Source organism: Neoarius graeffei, chromosome 22 (genome assembly GCF_027579695.1).
Source record: "Neoarius graeffei isolate fNeoGra1 chromosome 22, fNeoGra1.pri, whole genome shotgun sequence".
Lineage (NCBI taxonomy): Eukaryota > Metazoa > Chordata > Actinopteri > Siluriformes > Ariidae > Neoarius > Neoarius graeffei.
The window spans coordinates 26,689,503-26,712,659 of NC_083590.1; the positions used below are offsets into that span (position 1 = coordinate 26,689,503).

General features: G+C 42.5%; 1 protein-coding gene across 1 annotated transcript in view; it reads left to right on the plus strand.

Moving 5' to 3' along the window:
- The window catches only part of maco1a (macoilin 1a), a 65,502-nt gene that overhangs the window by 33,195 nt on the left and 9,150 nt on the right, over positions 1–23,157 (plus strand). The window contains exons 5-7 of the mRNA XM_060904694.1: positions 4,795–4,973; positions 5,572–6,019; positions 11,957–12,115. Of these exons, the coding sequence (XP_060760677.1) occupies positions 4,795–4,973; positions 5,572–6,019; positions 11,957–12,115 (786 nt within the window). The remainder of the gene's footprint in view (positions 1–4,794; positions 4,974–5,571; positions 6,020–11,956; positions 12,116–23,157) is intronic.

Genomic DNA, 23,157 nt, shown 5'->3' on the forward strand with positions numbered 1-23,157 from the left:
TCTAGACTTTCAAACAATATTGTAAGATTTTATTTGAATTGTATCTAATAGTGGACGGTACAATAATTACAAACGCTAACAAAATCAGCACATTCCAGTTGTAGCTGTAGTTATATGTTAACTATAATCACCTTCGTAATAATAATTTCAATAAATGGTTAATGTTCAGTTCCCTCTTCATTTATTCTCTCTTCAAAAGGCACAGCTGAGTCACACAGGCTGATCAGTGTGTAACGGACAGTAACAATTTATCCAAAATAGTTTTTCCTGCCTGAGTCGATTTATTTCCATTTCACATGCATGCAGCTGTTGTAAAGGGGTGTGTGTGTGTGTGTGTGTAACTCTCTCGAACTGTAGGGTCATTACTGCACTCTGGGTTCCTCTGATAAGAGAAGTAAAGTTCCAACACACTCTGCTCTTAATCTTTTCTGTTCTTTCAGGATACATCGCACATGTCGCTCCTTGTTTTTTTATTTTACAGAGTTATGTCCGAGTTGTTTGTTTGGTGCCCAATCTGGGTTTTCTTTGTCGAATAAGGAAGCTGGTTCTTCTGTAAGAAAATCAAACACCTTCATGAAGAAGCAGAAATAAAACAAGATTCTTCTACAAACTCTTCCATACTCGCTACCGACTTTTTTTTTTAAATACGAGTTCTGGGCAGCACGGTGGTGTAGTGGTTAGCGCTGTCGCCTCACAGCAAGAAGGTCCGGGTTCGAGCCCAGCAGCCGGCGAGGGCCTTTCTGTGTAGAGTTTGCATGTTCTCCCCGTGTCTGCGTGGGTTTCCTCTGGGTGCTCCGGTTTCCCCCACAGTCCAAAGACATGCAGGTTAGGTTAACTGGTGACTCTAAATTGAGCGTAGGTGTGAATGTGAGTGTGAATGGTTGTCTGTGTCTATGTGTCAGCCCTGTGATGACCTGGCGACTTGTCCAGGGTGTACCCCGCCTTTCGCCTGTAGTCAGCTGGGATAGGCTCCAGCTTGCCTGCGACCCTGTAGAACAGGATAAAGCGGCTAGAGATAATGAGATGGGAAATACGAGTTCTTACCTGAAATAAAATCATTTCTACAAACGCAAGTATTCGCAAATTTCTCTGGAGATTTCAGGCTTAGCGCCTCTCGTCGTATTCTCTTTAACAACTCATTCCTTCATCATTCTTGAAGCATTTGCTTCTCTTTGTTCACATTTTTCTTGATAGCAGGGAGATGATAATACCTTTTATCGGTTTCTCTATTTGAACGATTGCAACAATGAAAAACCATGCAAAAATGAACCATATTTGAGACAGATTAAGCTTTGCTTACAGGAAAGACGGTGTCTGTTTGTCCCCCAGGTGAAATTATCACGTGATGCATGATGTCATGCGCAAGGGGTCTATAGTTCTTGTAATGTAAGTGATAACGGGAACTAACTTTTGTTTTTGGAAATGCTCCACAGCGTTTACTATAAACAGGTAAAAGTGTGATGTGATGTCAGAGTAAGGACCTGAGTGCACCAGATGGGTTTAATTATTATTATTTTTATTATTATTTATTTATTTTTCCTTGCTTCGCTCAGGGTGCTTTCAGTTAAAAATAGTTGAACTTCTGGAATACCGCTGAGCTCATCACGGTCACTTCTCTCTCTCACCGACCAATCAAAATCAAGAGTCGGTACTTACGGTAACAATACTGTCCACACTGGTGGAGGAGAAACTAATCCTGGCTGTCTCTGACAACCCAGTTATTTCCAGTCGAACACTGAAGTGGTACCATGATCAATAATAAGTTCAATTTATATCGCGCCTTTCTCAAAACCTAAGGTCGCTTTACAATTCTAGGAAAAAAAAGTATATAAGTCCACCAAATAAAGGTCAGGATGTCATTCCAATGGTGTAGCAGCCACAGTCCCACCAAAAGGCGAACGAAAACAAGTCCCGCGCCGCCGGCGCCGCCGGGCAACATCACTCTGAACACCGTGCCATGGAGCCACAAAGTGAGCACAGACGCACCGCCACACAGAGCGCCGGTACGTCCCAAACTGCTTGCACAGCCGCCGCGACGCCACCAAGCAACATCACTCGGAACATCACGCCAAGCACTAAAGCACGGCTGCACAGAGCGCTGGATAACCACGATGTTAAAATGAACAATATAGTGAGGAGCACAGGCATCACCCAGAGACTCAGATTGTTTTGCAGGTCAAGGGGCCCACAGGGCCCCTCCTGGGGAAAAAACAGGGGCCCATTTCTACAATGGGGGGCCCAGTGATTATTCTTCAGTTGAAGCGAACCGAGTGAGCGAAGCGAGCCCAATGAACAGCTGGGGCAGCCCAGGGGCTGTTTTTTTTTCTTCTCAATTCTGTTTTTTTTTTTGTATTAGAAGCCATATGAAGCAATGTAGATGACAAAAATCAATGCTTCAACCAAATATATTGAGATATCGTTTAATCGGTGGCAATATTTTGGAATTCAACCACAGGCCACTATATATCGCATCTATATTATCTCCTCCTTGTAAATTATAGCAGAAGAATGGGTTTGTTTTTTGCATGCTGTGACGGTCTAATTCTGCTTGTCTCTAATCATCTCGACTTCTAATTTCATTAATTTATTTTATTAACTAGCCCTGTGATGACCTGGCGACTTGTCCAGGGTGTACCCTGCCTTTCGCCCGTAGTCAGCTGGGATAGGCTCCAGCTTGCCTGCGACCCTGTAGAAGGATAAAGCGGCTAGAGATAATGAGATGAGATGAGATTTTATTAACTTGTTTTCAGTTTGGTGTAGGTCTATAGTAGTAGTAGTAGTCGTCACTAGTGGTTGTAGTAGTAGTAGTAGTAGTGGTTGCTGTTGTAGTAGTTGATGTTGCAGTAGTAGTAGTTGTTGTTGTAAATCTAGTATGACTAATTACCTTGGGTATCAGGGGTATCAGTTTTTTCAGGTGAATGTACTCTCTTTCTGCCAAAGAATGACAAAATAGATGTATTTTTTCTTTTTTTTCCTTATCCATGTTTTCTTGTCTCTTTCGAATATTCATACATAGACCGTAAGACGCCACCTGGCGAAAGACTTCGATCAGGTTTTACTCGCTTGGGACGCTACAAACAGGCCGGCGTAAATACACGAACGGGTCCGAACGGGTTCGACGTATATTCAATATGGCGGCGGTCAAAACAAATTCATCCGATGCTGAAATCTGTTGAATGTCCAGATAATTATGTTGGAAGCTGCATATTTGTGCAAGATTTTCGATATTGAGACCATGAAGTCAAGTAATACGCCACGAAACGTTCCAAATAGGGTATAAAATGCTCACGTCCATATAGAGATCTTGCAGTCACGTGACCGGAAAGTACACAGCTGCCATCTTGTCGGTAAAAAACACAGCTGAATACTGCTGCACTCGTGTACAGAATGGATCAATTTCAACCGACGGACTACACGGCTCATTTTTCTAATGAACAGATAACTAGATATATGTCTAAAATAAACGATCTACAGATTAGTGACCCTTATGGCTTACCGGACGGAGTTTTCACGACCGTGTCAGTGGATGTTGAACTGCCAGAGGTGGAATACCCGGACGTGTATAATTACCTCATTAACTTTCCCTCGCTGTTCAGTGGTGAAGCACTGCGTGCTTATAAATCTCTGCACAGTTATTTTTACAGAAATTCAGGATTTGTCAGCGACTCAGATGTGGCATCTTGTAAACAAGAAAATAACAATCCTCATTGGACGGGTAAGTCACTTAAGTATTATCTAGTATAGCACTGACCAGCCGATTATAGAATAAGGTAATTCCAGCTGTAATTCCAAATCGTCCGTCTTGTTTACCATGGATCTGGCGTTGGAGAGGTAGAGGCGGCAGTGGAGATTTGAGTGGCTGTTTTCTGAGCTTAGTCAACAGGCCGGCTCTGCCTGCAGCCTCGCTTTTGCTTCGGCTCCCGACGCCGCCTCCTTCGCCTGCCAGACCCGATAACAATCCACGGAGACCCCGCTGGTCTCGCTATCTCGTCCGGAATGTTGTGCATGCGATGGAAATCGCTACAAACCGTCATTTTCTGCTGGAAACCAATGTCCAGTAAGTCCATACGGTTGTAGTGGATATTGAAGTCCGGTACAGACGAACAACACGCAAAAATACACACAAAAAACATAAAAAACGTGCACAGGTAGGGAGAGCTTGTAGCCGCAGCCATTGTAGTAGAATTGTATATAGTAGGGTTTTCCAGAAGAAAAGGTAGAAGCAGAACTAGAGGTAGAAGGCGGAAATATGGCGTTTGACCGACAAAATGGCGTCTGTCACAATCTGGATCGGCTGTGACGTCACATGCAAGTGCTCCATTGGCCCCTGCCCCTCTCGACAACGCGTTCATTATTCGAAATAGTTCGTCTTAGATGCGGGCGCGCCAACAATCTGAGTCTCTGATCACCCACAGCAAACCAAGGCCTAGAGGGAACCGATGCCCAAAACTGGGTCTGGAGCTACACCACAACTGGCGGACAAAACACTCAAACAAAAACATCAAACTACACAAACGCACAAAACAAAAAAGCTCTGGTGAGAAGCGGCAGCCAGAATGCGCACGGCGTACTCTCAACCAGAAACGGAAAATGTGTTAAAATACTCACAATGGCGTTTCGAAAGTAAATAGACTTGACGTTCACAATGAAGGTATGTGGAAGCGCTAAATGTTTTTGTAACCGAGCAACAATAAGCGCTTGAGAGAATGTCGTGGGCACAAGACCCTAATGTTCTACTAGTCGTAGTTGTACGAAGGTGGCGTCAAAGAGCATTCTCGTCTGTTTTCTTTCCAGCATCGGCTACCCTGTGGTGACGCTGGGCTTCGGCTTTAAGAGCTACGTGAGCTACAAGATGCGCCTGCGGAAGCAGAAGGAGGTGCAGAAAGAGAACGAGTTCTACATGCAGCTTCTGCAGCAGGCTCTGCCTCTAGAACAGCAGATGCTCCAGAGGCAGGAGAGGGAGGCAGAGGAGGGTAAGTAAGACGCGGTTCGATGAGTGAGTGAACGTCATGTTTGGTTTTTAACTTGAGTCTGGGACAATGTCTTTGGATTATACTACAGACTTTTCTTGAAATGCAGTATGTCTGCTCTTCGTTACAGCAAGCCCTTGTCCTATAGTCGCCCGTGTGTGTTGGGGGGGGGGGGGGGGAGTTGTGTACTTGGTTCTTCAGTGGGCATAAAAAGACTGCAGTCAGTAAAACCCTCATTGATGCAACTTCTTTCTTTATTTCTTTATTTATTTTAAAAAATAGTTTATAAAGACCTCTCCTTGTAAGCATTTTCCACTCTGTAATGCATGTCTAGATTCTTATTTTAGTCACCGTGGTTCCTCCTGCTGGGCGTTTTAATGGTGTCTCGACAGGCCTGTTTATGGCAAATTGTTATGCAAATGAGCATCGCGGACACACTGCATTTTTAAATTTCAGCTTGGAAGTGGAAATGCAGCATCAGGCTGCCTCAGATTTACTTTTAATCTTATGATATGGTCGCCAGATATGGTCTCCACGTTATTCCTCTGTAATTGGTGGACTGACCCCCCCCCCCCCCCCCCCCCCCCCCGCTTCCATCTAGGAGCCTCCAAGTCCATGTTGGAAGCAGATCTGACGCTTTTGGCTCAGAACGGCACCAAGAAGCTGCCCATCTCTTTCCCCGAGCTGGAACAGCGGGCCAAGAAACAGCACCAGCACAACATAGGAATAAACAACAACATCCTACACACTGTGGAGTCGAGGCTGCAGGACATTGAGTACATGGAGAACTATCTAAGCAGCAAGAAACTGAACATCGAACTGAACAGCTGCACGGAGGACGTGGGTGGCACAGACGCAGGCTCCGCCTCCTCCTCCAGACATTACAAAAATTCCTCCCCACACAGCCACAGCTCCACCAATGGCAGTGTACCATCCTCGTCCAATAGGAACGAAAGGAAGCAGAAGGGTGTAGGGAAGAATGCACATCGAGAGCTGATGGAGAACTGTATACCCAACAACCAGCTCAGTAAACCCGACGCTTTAGTGCGGTAAGAACAACTTCCTGATGATTGGCCTTTAATTCTGTTTTATATCGCACAGCTCGTGGGTTCTTGATCCTGATTGGCTGATTAAGTGGTTGGAGTTGAAATCGCAGGGTAACGTTAATGCACTCATTCGAATACATTTATCATTTCTATTGCGGTTTTTCACCCACGTGACCAAGTCATGTGATGCTGCCATTTTGGACGTCACGGCTCGAATCAGTTTGAAGGTGACAAACGAAAAACATAAAAGAAAAAGGAGCGAGATGCAGAAAACACCTTCACTATCCAGCGACGTAGGGCATTTACAGGGCGAGCAGAGGGAGAGGGATTTGCAAAAATTGAGGTTAGCAGGCTTAGAGAACGACGTTTACCTGCTTCCACCAGGATTGTTCACTGACGTACGGAAGTACACGAAGCCCTCGTCTTTACCTGACTTCGGCCCACATGATCTGTAAACCTATGTCGTTAAAAACCCATCGCCATACACAGGTATTGATCTGAAAGCGTATAAGAGTTTGGATGCCTACAAATATTTTGTGTCAGGCTGGGTAACATGCCTACATCAGCGGGTCGTCCCTGGAGCCGGTGGTCGCCATCTTATTACAGCTAAGGTTTGTTCACATTTTCATTTACTTTCGGTCCTCAGGATAAACAAAATGTTATTAAATGTCATTGAAATAACTTCTTAGTCTGTTGAGACATGGCCCGTTATAAATTTGCTGTTACCAGGCAATGACCAAGAACTGTATTATTAGGGTCGGTGTAGTTGTAGCAGTGTACTAGCAGCTAGCTGTTAGCACTAGCTAATGTCAACAACAGTAGCTGGTATGTTACTGTAGCAATGTTTACGTTCAGTCATTTGGATGACTGTTAAAACCTTCCAGTCTCAAGTTTTTCCTTTACTGTATTTACTAGTTTACTGTAATTATGAAGCTAGCGCGCTCGGGCAGGCTGGGACGTCGGCTCCGGCAGCTATTTACACTGGATCCGGTGTAAATAGCTGCCGGATCATAATTACAGTAAACTAGTAAATACAGTAAAGGAAAAACTTGAGACTGAAAGGTTTTAACAGTCATCCAAATGACTGAACGTAAACATTGCTACAGTAACATACTAGCTACTGTTGTTGACATTAGCTAGCTTGACCTTCAAAATGGCGGACACCGGGGCGTCACGTGACCCTGTGACGTCAGGTGAAAAACCTCAATAGTAAATTACACAGTGATGCGCCGCATAATCGGATCAAAATAAACATGCGTAATTGTTGATATGGTCAAGTTTTCTGAGAGGTGACGTTTATTTATTTAGCAGTGCGGAAGGAGTCTCCAGTCTCACTGCTTTGTAGCAAACAGGTTGTAACCGAAATTTCTGTGGCGCAAGTGGAGGAAAACACTTTGTGATGGGCATGTAACGATTCCCCCAATTCACGATTCAATTCATGGTATTGGGTTCACGATTCGATTTTCCCACAATATTTAAAAAAAAAAAAAGGATTTGCCTGTTGTTTATTAACTTCAATATTATTTTGTGAAGAAAAAAAACCCCACCCTTTCCATTTTGTTAAAGGTTCTGACTGCAAAGTCGAATTCTGGACACAATGTTCTATTTCTATTCCTGTTGGAGTTTCGAGATGTTTCGCTGCTGCGCGCACACACACCGTGGATCCTGTGTGTAAGTGTTTTGCCGAGATAAAAAGCCTCCTGCATTTTACGATTCCAGAGATTGCCAAAGCAAGTGAGCAACAATATCACATGACCACCCACCATGGGGTGTGTTTGACCTACTTTTAACCAAAACAAGTCAGCATGGCCAAACATGGCGGACTCCGCTCTCCCGCTAGTGTAAAAAAAAAAAAAAAGGAAAGGAAAATTTCTGGCTGATTTTACTTTTATAGTGTACTGGAAACCAAAATATCCACAAGAATTTTCGTGAATGCACAGATCGACCGCTGGAATCAACTGAAGGATGAAACGGGCGCGAAATCTGCTGAAGAATTTGCAGCGCTTGTCTTTTATTGGCGAGTCTGAGTATGGCGTTATACACCTAATGTTTTGATCTTGAATAGAAAGAAATGATAACACAAAAGCAGTAACGGAGAAAAGATATAATTTATTCGTCTTTTGTTTCACGGATCTGTTCACGAATGTCAACCACAGATGACATCCCTGTGACTCAAAACTCTCCCGGGACGATGCAGTCTTACGATATTTTCCGCATGTCGCTATCTTGGTGTGACTCAGTTCCATAGGTATGCTAATTAGTTAAAGCCCCTTGTGTTTCTCTGTTTCCGTCGGACCATACTGTTTACCTCTAGAGGGAGGATATTCAGTCGCAAAATGGAGAAAAGTGACCTTCGGCACATCAAAATGATCATCTCATTCTCACGAGACATAGGAAAATACCATGCACAATTTAATTTTTTAAATTTCAGATGACTTTGCTGTCTGTACCTTTTAACCAACAATAATTTATCCACATTTGGAGTAAAATGTATATGTGTTCTTTACCAGCTGGGAGGACCATATCGTGAAATACCGTGACCTCGGTCACAGTATTTCACCAGGCGGACCGACCTTAAGCTGGTAAATAATATATTTATTTTTTTCTTTACCAAATTCTAACAGAAAACGAGAGCGCCCGAAAGGGAAAACCGAGCCGAGCCGCCATTTTGAATCCTCATTCACGGCTATAATGGAAATGGCTTCCTCCTCGGTATACAAGTGCACTTCCATGGCAGGAAAAAAAACTACATTTTGCCGCCTATGTAGTCCCCTATTTATACAAAATTGAGTCATTCAGGATTCAGCCATGTTTTTGCTCGGTGTTCGCAACAGTTAGAGGTTTTTAGCTTTCTCCTGAAATGTTTTCTTTTATTTCTTCTTCTTCCTCAGGGTAGTAAAACTCGCTTTCGCTGTGAACACTGTCGTTATCGCTATCCATGCTGTAAAATTAATGCGATTCTCCTGAGAAATGCTGGCAAAAATTTGTAAGATTTTTGATAATCTTATAAATAAATCTTATAAATATTGACAAAAAATGCTACTATGTTTGTTGTTGTGAACGAGCAAGTCGCCAGAGGTCCGTAACCGGGGTCCGTATCGTAGGATACAGACCCGCTCGCCAGCCAATCAGAGCGCAGGATTTGATGGAAACCGGACCACGAAAAAAATAAAATAGCCTACTAACTAAAATATTCCTTTTATTGCAAATGGAAAAAGTTAATCATAAATAGGCATTATGACCATTTGTACTACCTTCGTTTGTGTCTCTTTTTTTATCTTTTTTTTATCTTTCAGTAAAAACGAAGGATCTTTAAAGGAGATATGCAGAACCTTTATTTTTAAATAAATTTCTGAGTGGATAGTATCTCCATCCTTGACTCTTGTATGCTGCATAAATGGAAATAAAAAAATATATATATTTTTGAGAGTTAAAATCGACCGCAAAATTGGCGTTCGAGCTGCCCCGCTGAGCCAGCCAGCCCTGAGTGTGTGACGTCGCTGTGGTAACCGGTTTTAAGGCCGAGGCCTTTGACAGCTATAGACCAAAGTCATATAAATAAACATTTACGGTGAAAGTAAGAAATATCGTTACCGACTTGCTCAACTAAGACTGATTTGACTTCATTGATTGTGGGTTGACTCTCATTAAAACGGGATGGGTGTTATAACTTATGCAACGTACATGTACATGCATGCATTTTCACTGATAAAACGTAAAAGGCTCATTAAATAATCAGATGAACTGAGACAATCACATTCTGAAGCAAATTAAATGATCTTATACCGCTAACTTAAACACACAATACAAGTTACATGTATTCATATAAATGCAGGTAAACAACGTGTTCTTTTTCTTTTTTCTTTTTTTTAAAAATCCAAATTAGTCGGAGCTTACCCGTCTGTGTTCTCGCTTCTTGAAGGTCGATCTTGTGGCTGATTGTTTTGAAACAATCTGACTTTCAGTTGTTTGTTCAGTTCTCCGTTCATTCGCTTCTTCCACGTAAGAGCAAGATAGCAGCGATATCCAGTTTAGAAATCAGACGGCTGCTCCACTCATTCTCTATTTTGTCCATACTGAGTACTCCGCCATTACTGCTCAGCTCAAGCAATTACTAAAACCCGGGATGGAACGGAAAGTCACCAGTTTTAGCAACAACTGCAGGGAGGTCACTGCCCGAGCGATATGTCGCGTCCTGGGTTTCAGCAACAACCCTCGGCTCACTCCGGGAGAACTGGTGCAACTGAACTTCTCATCTCATTATCTCTAGCCGCTTTATCCTGTTCTACAGGGTCGCAGGCAAGCTGGAGCCTATCCCAGCTGACTACGGGCGAAAGGCGGGGTACACCCTGGACAAGTCGCCAGGTCATCACAGGGCTGCACATAGACACAGACAACCATTCACACTCACATTCACACCTACGGTCAATTTAGAGCCACCAGTTAACCTAACCTGCATGTCTTTGGACTGTGGGAGAAACCGGAGCACCCGGAGGAAACCCACGTGGACACGGGGAGAACATGCAAACTCCGCACAGAAAGGCCCTCGCCGGTCACAGGGCTCGAACCCAGGACCTTCTTGCTGTGAGGCAACAGTGCTAACCACTACACCACCGTGCCGCTCGCAACTGAACTTACTTTCCTTTAAATAAATAAATATACTTTCCTTTTCTTGTAGTTTTCTTTAATTGTTGGTCCTGCACCCTCTTTCAATACGGGCTTATAGCCAACGCTCCTCAACAGGTCAGAGGTCTCATACGAGTCTTCAGTAAAATGTGCAGAGCAGAGGAGAGACCACTTCGTAGGTGCCCAATGTGCCCGTGAACTTCTCGCAAAACGCGTCCAAATCTTTGCAGTTTGAACATTCTTGGGCCATGAATGCAACGTAAATCCACCTTCTGTCGTGTTGCTGCACCGCCAGCAACACATCTCCGTGGCATGGCGATTAAATTATCTCAAAATGGAGGATGGGAGTTGCAGTCAGCTCTGTGTTTTAGTATAGCAGAAATGGCGATGAGACCGATAGACTTCCTGCAGTGACGTTACAGACGTCAAGGTCATTCACTCAGACCGCTACGTATATAAATCACTTTAATCGTAAAAATGACTGTATTAGATTTATTGTTAACGCTTAAAACTATTCCTGTGCCATTCTTGAGGTCTCAAGGCATTTATAAACGAAAGTGAGGCCATGGCTCTGCGTATACGCTTTAAGTTTGGCTTCCACCATTTTGGTGCCCAGCAACGGTGTTGCCATGTAAAGTGTCGGCTACTCTGATTGGACAAGAGCAAGGACCCAAACCAATCAAATTGCACATTTTTATTTAGAAGCAAAGCTGTGCTCCATTCCAGCCAATCGCTTTCTCGCATTGGTTTAACAGTGTAAGTGTAATGGTTGCGCGGTAAAAGTGCGTTTTTTGTTTTTTTTAAGATTTTTTCACCTTTTTTATTGGATAGGACAGTGTAGAGACAGGACAGGAAATGAGTGGGAGAGAGAGAGACGGGGAGGGATCGGGAAATGACCTCGGGTCGGAATTGAACCCGGGTCCCCGGATTTATGGTATGGCGCCTTAGCCACCTGAGCCACAACGCCCCCAAAAGTGCGTTTTGTATAAATCAGTAAAAATTGAAATAAAAAATGCCGCCAAATCGAACCGTACATACGGCTACATGGATCGATAATCGGTACAGCAGGTATGAACTCGATTTTCGGTGCACTGTGGTGAATCGTTGCAGCCCGAGTGAGCGTTGAGTTCTGGGCTGTAAACAGAATTCAGGTGATTATTATCGTGGAGAGTTTCTAATGATATGGGATACAGTGGTATATTGTGTATAACTAATTACTGGTGCATGCCACAGGTTTACCAAAACAAAACGGTGCAGTTTGCACCTGACGGTGTGTTTTCGGTTTGTGAGTGAAACGTGCGATTGTGTATGCAGTCTGGAACAGGACGTAAAGAAGTTGAAGGCGGATCTGCAGGCGAGCCGCCAGCTGGAGCAGGAGCTGCGCTCTCAGATCAGCTCTCTGAACAGCGCCGAGAGGAACACGCGCTCCGAGCTCGGCCAGCTGCGCCATGAGAACGAGCTGCTCCAGAACAAGTGAGAACACAACATGCACTAAAAAGCACTATTCTTCACGCTTTTGATTTTATTCTGAAATTTATTCAAAATGTGAATTGGAGCATCGTGTTTCCATCTTAATTGAAATTCAAACGTTTTCATACTGGGCTGCTAGAGATGCTCCAGTCTTTCCATGGCTGTCTACGGTAACGGGTAAACCGTTTAGACTTCTCTTGCTTCTTCACCAAACAGCGCAGCTCGGAGGAGGAGGAGCTAATGATTTTAGAACAAAACCTGGAATGGCAATACTTCACATTTACCTTCATTTAATGGCTGCTCACACTCCCAAACAGCGCAGTGTGCCAATACTTTGATCTTGAGGAGTATAAACCTTACTAGATATTGTGAAGAAAATACACCAGGTAGGGCAGTGAATCTCCATTATGTTGTATCATGTACTGTCCTAACCAGGGTGCAAGCAAAAATGAGTATTAAACCCCAAGTACGTTTTCCAAGATGGCGGGTCACAAGGAAAAATATAAATAGTAATAGGAAACTGTTACTGTGTGTAAATAAATAAAAGTAAGTCTGAAATATAAAATTTGTTAAAACCACCAGATAAAGGATTTCTAAAAGAGTCAGTGCGTTTACATGCACATAGAGAGAATCGAATTTCTGCTGTTGCTCGACTGAAATCGAAGTTCAAAATGCCATGTATACACCTTAATTCGGCTGAAATTGAACCGAACTTGATTTCTCGGAATCGAGCTACACGACCTAGATTATGCGATTTCTGCCGAGCTACTTTGTGCATGTATACCCTATCGAGCTAGTTGTCGAGCTACTTCCGGAAGTGACGAGTGACGAGACCACAAGCGGGAAACACAACAGCCTCGGTCGGCATGACAACAGTAGTAGCGAGCAGCAGAAGAGGTCAGGAGGAACAAACGAAGAAGAGAAAATGGCGATGTAGAGCTCTCTGAAGTGTGGGTGGAGCACAGAGGACGGCAGGACAAAGCTTCTGGTACTAATAGGCTTTTTATTGTCAGACTTTTCAGTTTAACAGCCTACTTTTATTCTTGAGAGAAAAACACACACGCACGCGCGCGCTGTGTTCTAGTCCCGGGATGAGCTGTCCCCTCTGCTCTCCCTCTGCCTCCTTAAATAGGGCGCGGTTACTGGAAAGACACACAAACACAGCTTAATTACCGTCAGGTGAAGTGATTCTGCCACTCACCTTCCCTGGCTCCGCCCTCCTGTCACAGACCGGCGCTTGACCACGCCCCCACTGCCACAGGCAAGCAGAAACGTGCACTTCTGGAGCAATGAGGAGACAGAGTTCATGCTCATTCAGCTTAAGGAGTTGAATATATTAAAATTCATGGACGGGAGAAAAACGCGCAATGGAGAACACGGAACTGATAACTTTGTTTACACTCTTGAATAGCTCTTCTTCATGACGACAACCGGAAGTGTACCAACACGATGGGGCGTGTTGCGCCACCTGTGGCTCGGGTGCACAATGCACCTCACACAATAGCCCGATTTCATTGTGTGCATGTAGGATTGGATTTCTCTGGCACCCTGCTGGGACCTTCAGCTCGATTACCGACAGCAGCTCGATTTGGATGTGCATGTAAACGTAGTCAGTGAAACTTTTGGCAGACACTTGACCTGATACTGAATTTTTAGCTCATCTGGCTGTAAGGCTGATGAGCTGTTGCCGTGGCGTGGCGTCCATCGTCTGCAATTCAGTCAAATAGTATCTCCTTCGTCAGTTCTCCACGGATTTCCATTCCGATTGTTTGTTTGTTTGTTTGTTTGTTTGTTTGTTTGTTTGTTTGAAAGAACTCGTCACGCCGCACAAAACTTGGTTGTTGTTTTGTCAAATTTTTGGCTAATGAGTTCGTAATTAGGCCAAATTAGCAAATTTTCCAGGCTTCTCACTAGAATTGTATTTCATTTCTGATCTGTGTTTTGGGTAGATCTTCCCTCAAGGAACAAAACTTGGTCGTTTGTTTGTTGACTTTCCTGTTAACAATTTGTTTACAACTTTGTTTCTTGTCAGTTACACCGTATCTCCTCCCTCAGTTCTTAATGGATTTCAGTTCTGATTGTTTTATTTGAAAGAACTAGACCTTCTGCACAACACTTGATCATTGTATTGTCAAATTTTTGTTAAATTAGTAATTCGGTCAACACATTTTCTTCTGACTAGAATTGTATCTCCTCTCTCATTCATCAAGCAAATTCAGTTCTGATCGAGGTTTTGGGTAGATCTTCACCAGTTTTCACACACCGGTTCTCAGCTGAATAATTCATGTAGTCCCGATCACTTTACAACATGCCACATATCATAGTAAATAGCGGAACTTGCCCTTTCTGATGATGCGAGTGGTTTCTCTGTGCGACAAAGTGTCGTCAGTAAATCCAGTTTTGAATTCTCAGCTTATAAAATGATGACCTTTTTTCCCTGATTAGGCACTAAGCATATATACACACAATGGTGCTTGAAAGTTTGTGAACCCTTTAGAATTTTCTATATTTCTGCATAAATATGACCTAAAACATCATCAGATTTTCACACAAGTACTAAAAGTAGATAAAGAGAACCCAGTTAAACAAATGAGACAAAAATATTATACTTGGTCATTTATTTATTGAGGAAAATGATCCAATATTACGTATCTATGAGTGGCAAAAGTATGTGAACCTCTAGGATTAGCAGTTAATTTGAAGGTGAAATTAGAGTCAGGTGTTTTCAATCAATGGGATGACAATCCGGTGTGAGTGGGCACCCTGTTTTATTTAAAGAACAAGGATCTATCAAAGTCTGATCTTCACAACACATGTTTGTGGAAGTGCATCATGGCACGAACAAAGGAGATTTCCGAGGACCTCAGAAAAAGTGTTGTTGATGCTCATCAGGCTGGAAAAGGTTACAAAACCATCTCTAAAGAGTTTGGACTCCACCAATCCACAGTCAGACAGATTGTGTACAAATGGAGGAAATTCAAGACCATTGTTACCCTCCGCAGGAGTGGTCGACCAACAAAGATCACTCCAAGAGCAAGGCGTGTAATAGGCGGCAAGGTCACAAAGGACCCCAGGGTAACTTCTAAGCAACTGAAGGCCTCTCTCACATTGGCTAATGTTCATGAGTCCACCATCAGGAGAACACTGAACAACAATGGTGTGCATGGCAGGGTTGCAAGGAGAAAGCCACTGCTCTCCAAAAAGAACATTGCTGCTTATCTGCAGTTTGCTAAAGATCACGTGGACAAGCCAGAAGGCTATTGGAAAAATGTTTTGTGGACGGATGAGACCAACATAGAACTTTTTGGTTTAAATGAGAAGCGTTATGTTTCGAGAAAGGAAAACACTGCATTCCAGCATAAGAACCTTATCCTATCTGTGAAACATGGTGGTGGTAGTATCATGGTTTGGGCCTGTTTTGCTGCATCTGGGCCAGGATGGCTTGCCATCATTGATGGAGCAATGAATTCTGAATTATACCAGTGAATTCTAAAGGAAAATGTCAGGACATCTGTCCATGAACTGAATCTCAAGAGAAGGTGGGTCATGCAGCAAGACAACGACCCTAAGCACACAAGTCGGTCTACCAAAGAATGGTTAAAGAAGAATAAAGTTAATGTTTTGGAATGGCCAAGTCAAAGTCCTGACCTTAATCCAATCGAAATGTTGTGGAAGGACCTGAAGCGAGCAGTTCATGTGAGGAAACCCACCAACATCCCAGAGTTGAAGCTGTTCTGTATGGAGGAATGGGCTAAAATTCCTCCAAGCCGGTGTGCAGGACTGATCAACAGTTACTGCAAACGTTTAGTTGCAGTTATTGCTGCATAAGGGGGTCAAACCAGATACTGAAAGCAAAGGTTCACATACTTTTGCCACTCACAGATGTGTAATATTGGATCATTTTCCTCAATGAATAAATGACCAAGTATAGTATTTTTTTGTCTCATTTGTTTAACTGGGTTCTGTTTATCTACTTTTTGGACTTGTGTGAAAATCTGATGATGTTTTAGGTCACATTTATGCAGAAATATAGAAAATTCTAAAGGGTTCACAAACTTTCAAGCACCATATATACTAATACATCTCAAAAAATTAGAATATTGTGAAAAAGTTCAATATTTTCCATCAGTTATTTAAGAAAGTGAAACTGTTATATATTATAGACTCATTGAAAGATTTTAGTTTATGTATAAGCATTTTTCTATTTTAATCAGTATGGCATACAGTACAAAAACAAAAAAAAACATCTCAGAATATTAGAATATTTCATTTCGAGTTTGAGTAAAACAGTATGAACACAGTGTATCTCTCGGTCTAGTTCAGTACACACAACCACAATCATGGGGAAGACTGCTGACTTGACTGTTGTCCAGAAGATGATCACTGATGCCCTCCACAAGGAGGGTAAGCCACAGAAGGTCATTGCTGAAAAGGGTGGCTGGAAAAGGTGCACAAGCAACAGGGATGGCCGCAGTCTTGAGAGGATTGTCAAGAAAAGTTGATTCGAGAACTTGGGAGAGCTTCACAAGGAGTGGACTGAGGCTGGTGTCAGTGTATCAAGACCCATCACGAACAGACATCTTCAAGAAAGGGGATACAACTTTCGCATTCCTAATATCAAGCTACTCCTGAGCCAGAGACAATGTCAGAAGTGTCTTATCTGGGCTAAGGAGAGAAAGAAATGGACTGTTGCTCAGTGGTCCAAAGTCCTCTTTTCAGATGAAAGTACATTTTGCATTTAATTTGGAAATCATGGTTCTAGAATCTGGAGGAAGAGTGGAGAGGCACAGAATCCAAGGTGTTTGAAGCCCAGTGTGAAGTTTCCACAGTCTGTGATGATTTGGGGTGCCATGTCATCTGCTGGTGTTGGTCCACTGTATTTTATCAAGTCCAAAGTCAACACAGCCATCTATCAGGAGATTTTAGAGCACTTCATGCTTTCATCTGCTGACGAGCTTTTTGGAGATGCTGATTTCCTTTTCCAGCAGGACTTAGCACCTACCCACAGTGCCAAAACTCCTACCAAATGGTTTGCTGACCATAATATTACTGTGTTTGATTGGCCAGCCAACTTGCCTGACCTGAACCCCATAGAGAATCTATGGGGTATTGTCAAGAGGAAGATGAGAAACACCCGACCCAAAAATACAGATACGCTGAAGGCCACTATCAAAGCAACCTGGGCTTCAATAACACCTCCGCAGTGCCACAGACTGATCACCTCCATGCCACACCGCATTGATACAGTAATTCATGGTAAAGGAGCCCCAACCAAGTATTGAGTGTATAAATGTATATACTTTTCAGAAGTTGGACATTTCTGTATTGTAAATCCTTTTTTTGATTGATCTTAGGGAATATTCTAATAATTTGAGATACTAGAGTTCTGATTTTCATGAGCTATAAGCCATAATCATCAAAATTAAAACAAAAAAGGCTTTAAATATTTCACTTTACATGTAATGAATATAGAATATATGAAAGTTTACCTTTTTGAATTAAATTATGAAAAAAAGGAACTTTTTCATGGTATTCTAATTTTTTGAGATGCACTAGTGTGTATATATGTGTGTGTGTGTGTGTGTATACACACAGTTAGGTCCATAAATATTTGGACAGAGACAACATTTTTCTAATTTTGGTTCTGTACATTACCACAATGAATTTTGAACAAAACAATTCAGATGCAGTTGAAGTTCAGACTTTCAGCTTTAATTCAGTGGGTTGAACAAAATGATTGCATAAAAATGTGAGGAACTAAAGCATTTTTTAAACACAATCCCTTCATTTCAGGGGCTCAAAAGTAATTGGACAAATTAAATAATTGTAAATAAAATGTTCATGTCTAATACTTGGTTGAAAACCCTTTGTTGGCAATGACTGCCTGAAGTCTTGAACTCATGGACATCACCAGACGCTGTGTTTCCTCCTTTTTAATGCTCTGCCAGGCCTTTACTGCAGCGGTTTTCAGTTGCTGTTTGTTTGTGGGCCTTTCTGTCTGAAGTTTAGTCTTTAACAAGTGAAATGCATGCTCAATTGGGTTGAGATCAGGTGACCGACTTGGCCATTCAAGAATATTCCACTTCTTTGCTTTAATAAACTCCTGGGTTGCTTCGGCTTTGTTTTGGGTCATTGTCCATCTGTGTTATGATAAACGCCAACCGATCAGTTTGGCTGCATTTGGCTGGGTTTGAGCACACAGTATGTCTCTGAATACCTCAGAATTCATCCAGCTGCTTCTGTCCTGTGTCACATCATCAATAAACACTAGTGACCCAGTGCCACTGGCAGCCATGCATGCCCAAGCCATCACACTGCCTCCGCCGTGTTTTACAGATGATGAGGTATGCTTTGGATCATGAGCTGTACCACGCCTTCGCCATACTTTTTTCTTTCCATCATTCTGGTAGAGGTTGATCTTGGTTTCATCTGTCCAAAGAATGTTCTTCCAGAACTGTGCTGGCTTTTTTAGATGTTTTTTAGCAAAGTCCAGTCTAGCCTTTTTATTCTTGAGGCTTATGAGTGGCTCGCACCGTGCCGTGAACCCTCTGTATTTACTTTCATGCAGTCTTCTCTTTATGGTAGACTTGGATATTGATACGCCTACCTCCTGGAGAGTGTTGTTCACTTGGTTGGCTGTTGTGAAGGGGTTTCTCTTCACCATGGAAATTATTCTGCGATCATCCACCACTGTTGTCTTCTGTGGGAGTCCAGGTCTTTTTGCATTGATGAGTTCACCAGTGCTTTCTTTCTCAGGATGTACCAAACTGTAGATTTTGCCACTCCTAATATTGTATCAATTTCTCGGATGGGTTTTTTCTGTTTTCGCAGCTTAAGGATGGCTTGTTTCACCTGCATGGAGAGCTCCTTTGACCGCATGTTTTCTTCACAGCAAAATCTTCCAAATGCAAGCACCACACCTCAAATCAACTCCAGGCCTTTTATCTGCTTAATTGAGAATGACATAACGAAGGAATTGCCTGCACCTGCCCATGAAATAGCCTTTGAGTCAATTGTCCAATTACTTTTGGTCCCTTTAAAAACAGGGTGGCACATGTTAAGGAGCTGAAACTGCTAAACCCTTCATCCAGTTTTAATGTGGATACCCTCAAATGAAAGCTGAAAGTCTGGACTTTATGTCCATGTCCATTATATAACTATAACCTGAATATGTTTCAGTAAACAGGTAAAAAAAGAAAATTTGTGTCAGTGTCCAAATATATATGGACCTAAGTCTGTGTGTGTGTGTGTGTGTGTGTGTGTATATATATATATATATATATATATATATATATATATATATATATATATATATGGGCGGCATGGTGGTGTAGTGGTTAGCGCTGTCGCCTCACAGCAAGAAGGTCCGGGTTCGAGCCCCGTGGCCGGCGAGGGCCTTTCTGTGTGGAGTTTGCATGTTCTCCCCGTGTCCGCGTGGGTTTCCTCCGGGTGCTCCGGTTTCCCCCACAGTCCAAAGACATGCAGGTTAGGTTAACTGGTGACTCTAAATTGAGCGTAGGTGTGAATGTGAGTGTGAATGGTTGTCTGTGTCTATGTGTCAGCCCTGTGATGACCTGGCGACTTGTCCAGGGTGTACCCCGCCTTTCGCCCGTAGTCAGCTGGGATAGGCTCCAGCTTGCCTGCGACCCTGTAGAAGGATAAAGCGGCTAGAGATAATGAGATGAGATATATATATATATATATATATATATATGTATGTATGTATACAGTTGTGTTCAAAATAATAGCAGTGTGTTTTTAAAAACGTGAGTAAAGCTCAAAATCCTTATAATAGTTATTTCCATGCATTGGGAACAATGCACATTATATTCTACATCAAAACATGAAGAAAAATGTATCAATATTTTAATTACTTTACAGAAAATAAAGAAAAATGAACATTGGGCTGTTCAAAAAAATAGCAGTGTCTGCATTTTTCATTACAAACTCCAAATATTTACTGTATAAACTGAAAAAATCTTAAGGATTTAGTATTCCTGTGAATCGCTAAACTAATATTTAGTTGTATAACCACGGTTTCTGAGAACTTCTGGCACCTGTGAACAAGTATTCCAGCCCAGGATGATTTGACAACATTCCACAATTCCTCTGCATTTCTTGGTTTTGCCTCAGAAACAGCATTTTTGATGTCACCCCACAAGTTTTCTATCGGATTAAGGTCCGGGGATTGGGCTGGCCACTCCATAACTTTCATTTTGTTGGTCTTGAACCCTGACGCTGCTCGCTTACTGGTGTGTTTGGGGTCGTTGTCTTGTTGAAACACCCATTTCAAGGGCATTTCCTCTTCAGCATAAGGCAACATGACCTCCTCAAGTATTTTGATCTATGCAAACTGATCCATGATCCCTGGTATGCGATAAATGGGCCCAACACCACAGTAAGAGAAACATTCCCATATCATGATGCTTGCACCACCATGCTTCACTGTCTTCAGAGTGTACTGTGGCTTGAATTCAGTGTTTGGGGGTCGTCTGAAAAACTGTCTGCGGCTCTTGGACCCAAAAAGAACAATTTTACTTTCATCAGTCCACAAAATGTTTTTCCATTTCTCTTTAGGCCAGTCGATGTGTTCTTTGGCAAATTGTATCCTCTTCAGCACGTCTTTTTTTTACAGTGGAACTTTCCGGGAGCTTCTTGACGATAGATTAGCTTCACACAGGCATCTTCTAATTGTCACAGTACTCACAGGTAACTTCAGACCGTCTTTGATCACCCTGGAGCTGATCATTGGCTGAGTCTTTGCCATTCTGGCTATTCTTCGATCCATTCGAATGGTAGTCTTCTGTTTTCTTCCACGTCTCTCTGGCTTTGCTGTCCATTTTAAAGCACTGGAGATCATTTTAGCCGAGCAGCCCATCATTTTCTGCACTTCTTTACAGTATACGTTTTACCTCTCCAATCAACGTTTTAATCAAAGCACGCTGTTCTTCTGAACAATGTCTGGAACGACCCATGTTTCTCAGGTTTTCAGAGAGAAATGGATGTACAACATGTGCTGGCTTCATCCTTAAATTAGGGCCACCTGACTGACATCTGTTTTTTCACAGAATGAATGACCTCACTAATTAAACTCCACACTGCTATTATTTTGAACACGTCCCTTTCACTTAATTATTCGATTACACAGACTCGGGAGCATGCATATCATGAATGTTGGGTCTCTTGGTTTTCTATGACTCTACTACACCTACTGGTAAATTATTTGCCATGTAGTAATATAATTTCCACCAAAAACAGTGATTGATCTGGTTAGTCGTGTTGGACTGCTATTATTTTGAACACAAGTGTGTGTATATATACACACACACACACACACACACACACACACACACACACACATCAGGGCTCGAAATTCATTTATTTTTTTCACCAGCCAGCCGGACTAGTTACCTTCCAAAGTAACTCGCCAAACAGAAAATCAACTAGCCAAAATTTGTTCATGTATGAATTTTACTCAAAAATAACACAAGAGAGTAGTTACCATTGTTCATGACTAATGTGCATTTATTTCAAGACCCGAGTATTTTGATACTGTTGTTAAATACATAAATGAGAACAACACAGAGCACCATAATATAATATCAACAAATAATAATTGTAGCAACTCGGATGGGTGGGTGGAGCACAGAAGGACAGCAGGCCAGAACTGAGATCACAAACACTTTATTAAAGCTTTTCAGCCTTAGCTATATTTTGGTATACATATGACACACACACACACACACACACACGTGTTCTGGTCGGGAGAGAGTCCGCTCTGCTCTCGCTCGCTTCCTTAAATAGGGCGCAGCTCCTGGGAAGACACACAAACACAGGTTAATTCGCATCAGGTGTAGTGATTCTGCCACTTACCTTCCCTGACTCCGCCCTCCAGTCACAGACCGACGCTTGACCACACCCCCACTGCCACAATAATATATTGGAAAACTTGGCAACTTGGTGTATGAGTACTGAAAACAAATCTACTTACTATCATGACTATAGCACCCAAAATATGTCCAACATGCTTTCTGTATTTAACCATTTATGAGAGAGAAAGCATTAGGAGCTTCATATTGACTAGGAATCAACTTGAAAAAAAATTAATTATTCCATAAAAATCGTATCGCAGCCAAGGCCTACCCTGCTCCCACGTTTGCTTATAAGTCCTTTGTCGTTTCTCCTTCTCATACGCTTTATCGGTGGCCTTTTTCTCCTCTTCAGACCGAGGTCGCTTTGTTCCCATCTCTGGCGGTTTCTGTACACCTTTCAGAAAATTCCACATCGCAACGTAGCTTTGGCAGATGTAGATGTAAACAACAACAAAAACGTGTTTAAATGGGCGATAACGTGACCACATCTATTGAATTTAATAACATGATGTGGCAGCGGGGGCGTGGCCAAGCGTCGGTCTGTGAATGGAGGGTGGAGTCAGGGAAGATAAGTGGTGGAATCATTGCACCTGATGGGGATTAACCTGTGTTTGTGTATCTTTTATAAAAGGCTGAAAAGCTAGCAATAAATAGTTCATTGAGAACTCAGTTCTGGCTTGCCGTGCTTCTGTGCTCCACCCACCTGGTCCAATACTACACGTGATTACCACGATATTCAATGAGATGCGTTATATGCATGCGCAGTCATGAAAAAACCGACAGCCTGACTCGTACACGATATGATTCGGAATTCTTCGGTATTTTCCGTCCTGCCGATAAACACATCGAGTAACACAGACACGGCACACGCTTAATATGTGGCGGCTTTAGTTGATGGTGTGTCTGAATCTTCGCTTCATACAGTGGGGCAAAAAAGTATTTAGTCAGCCACCAATTGTGCAAGTTCTCCCACTTAAAAAGATGAGAGGCCTGTAATTTTCATCATAGGTACACTTCAACTATGAGAGACAGAATGGGGGGAAAGAATCCAGGAAATCACATTGTAGGATTTTTAATGAATTAATTGGTAAATTCCTCGGTAAAATAAGTATTTGGTCACCTACAAACAAGCAAGATTTCTGGCTCTCACAGACCTGTAACAACTTCTTTAAG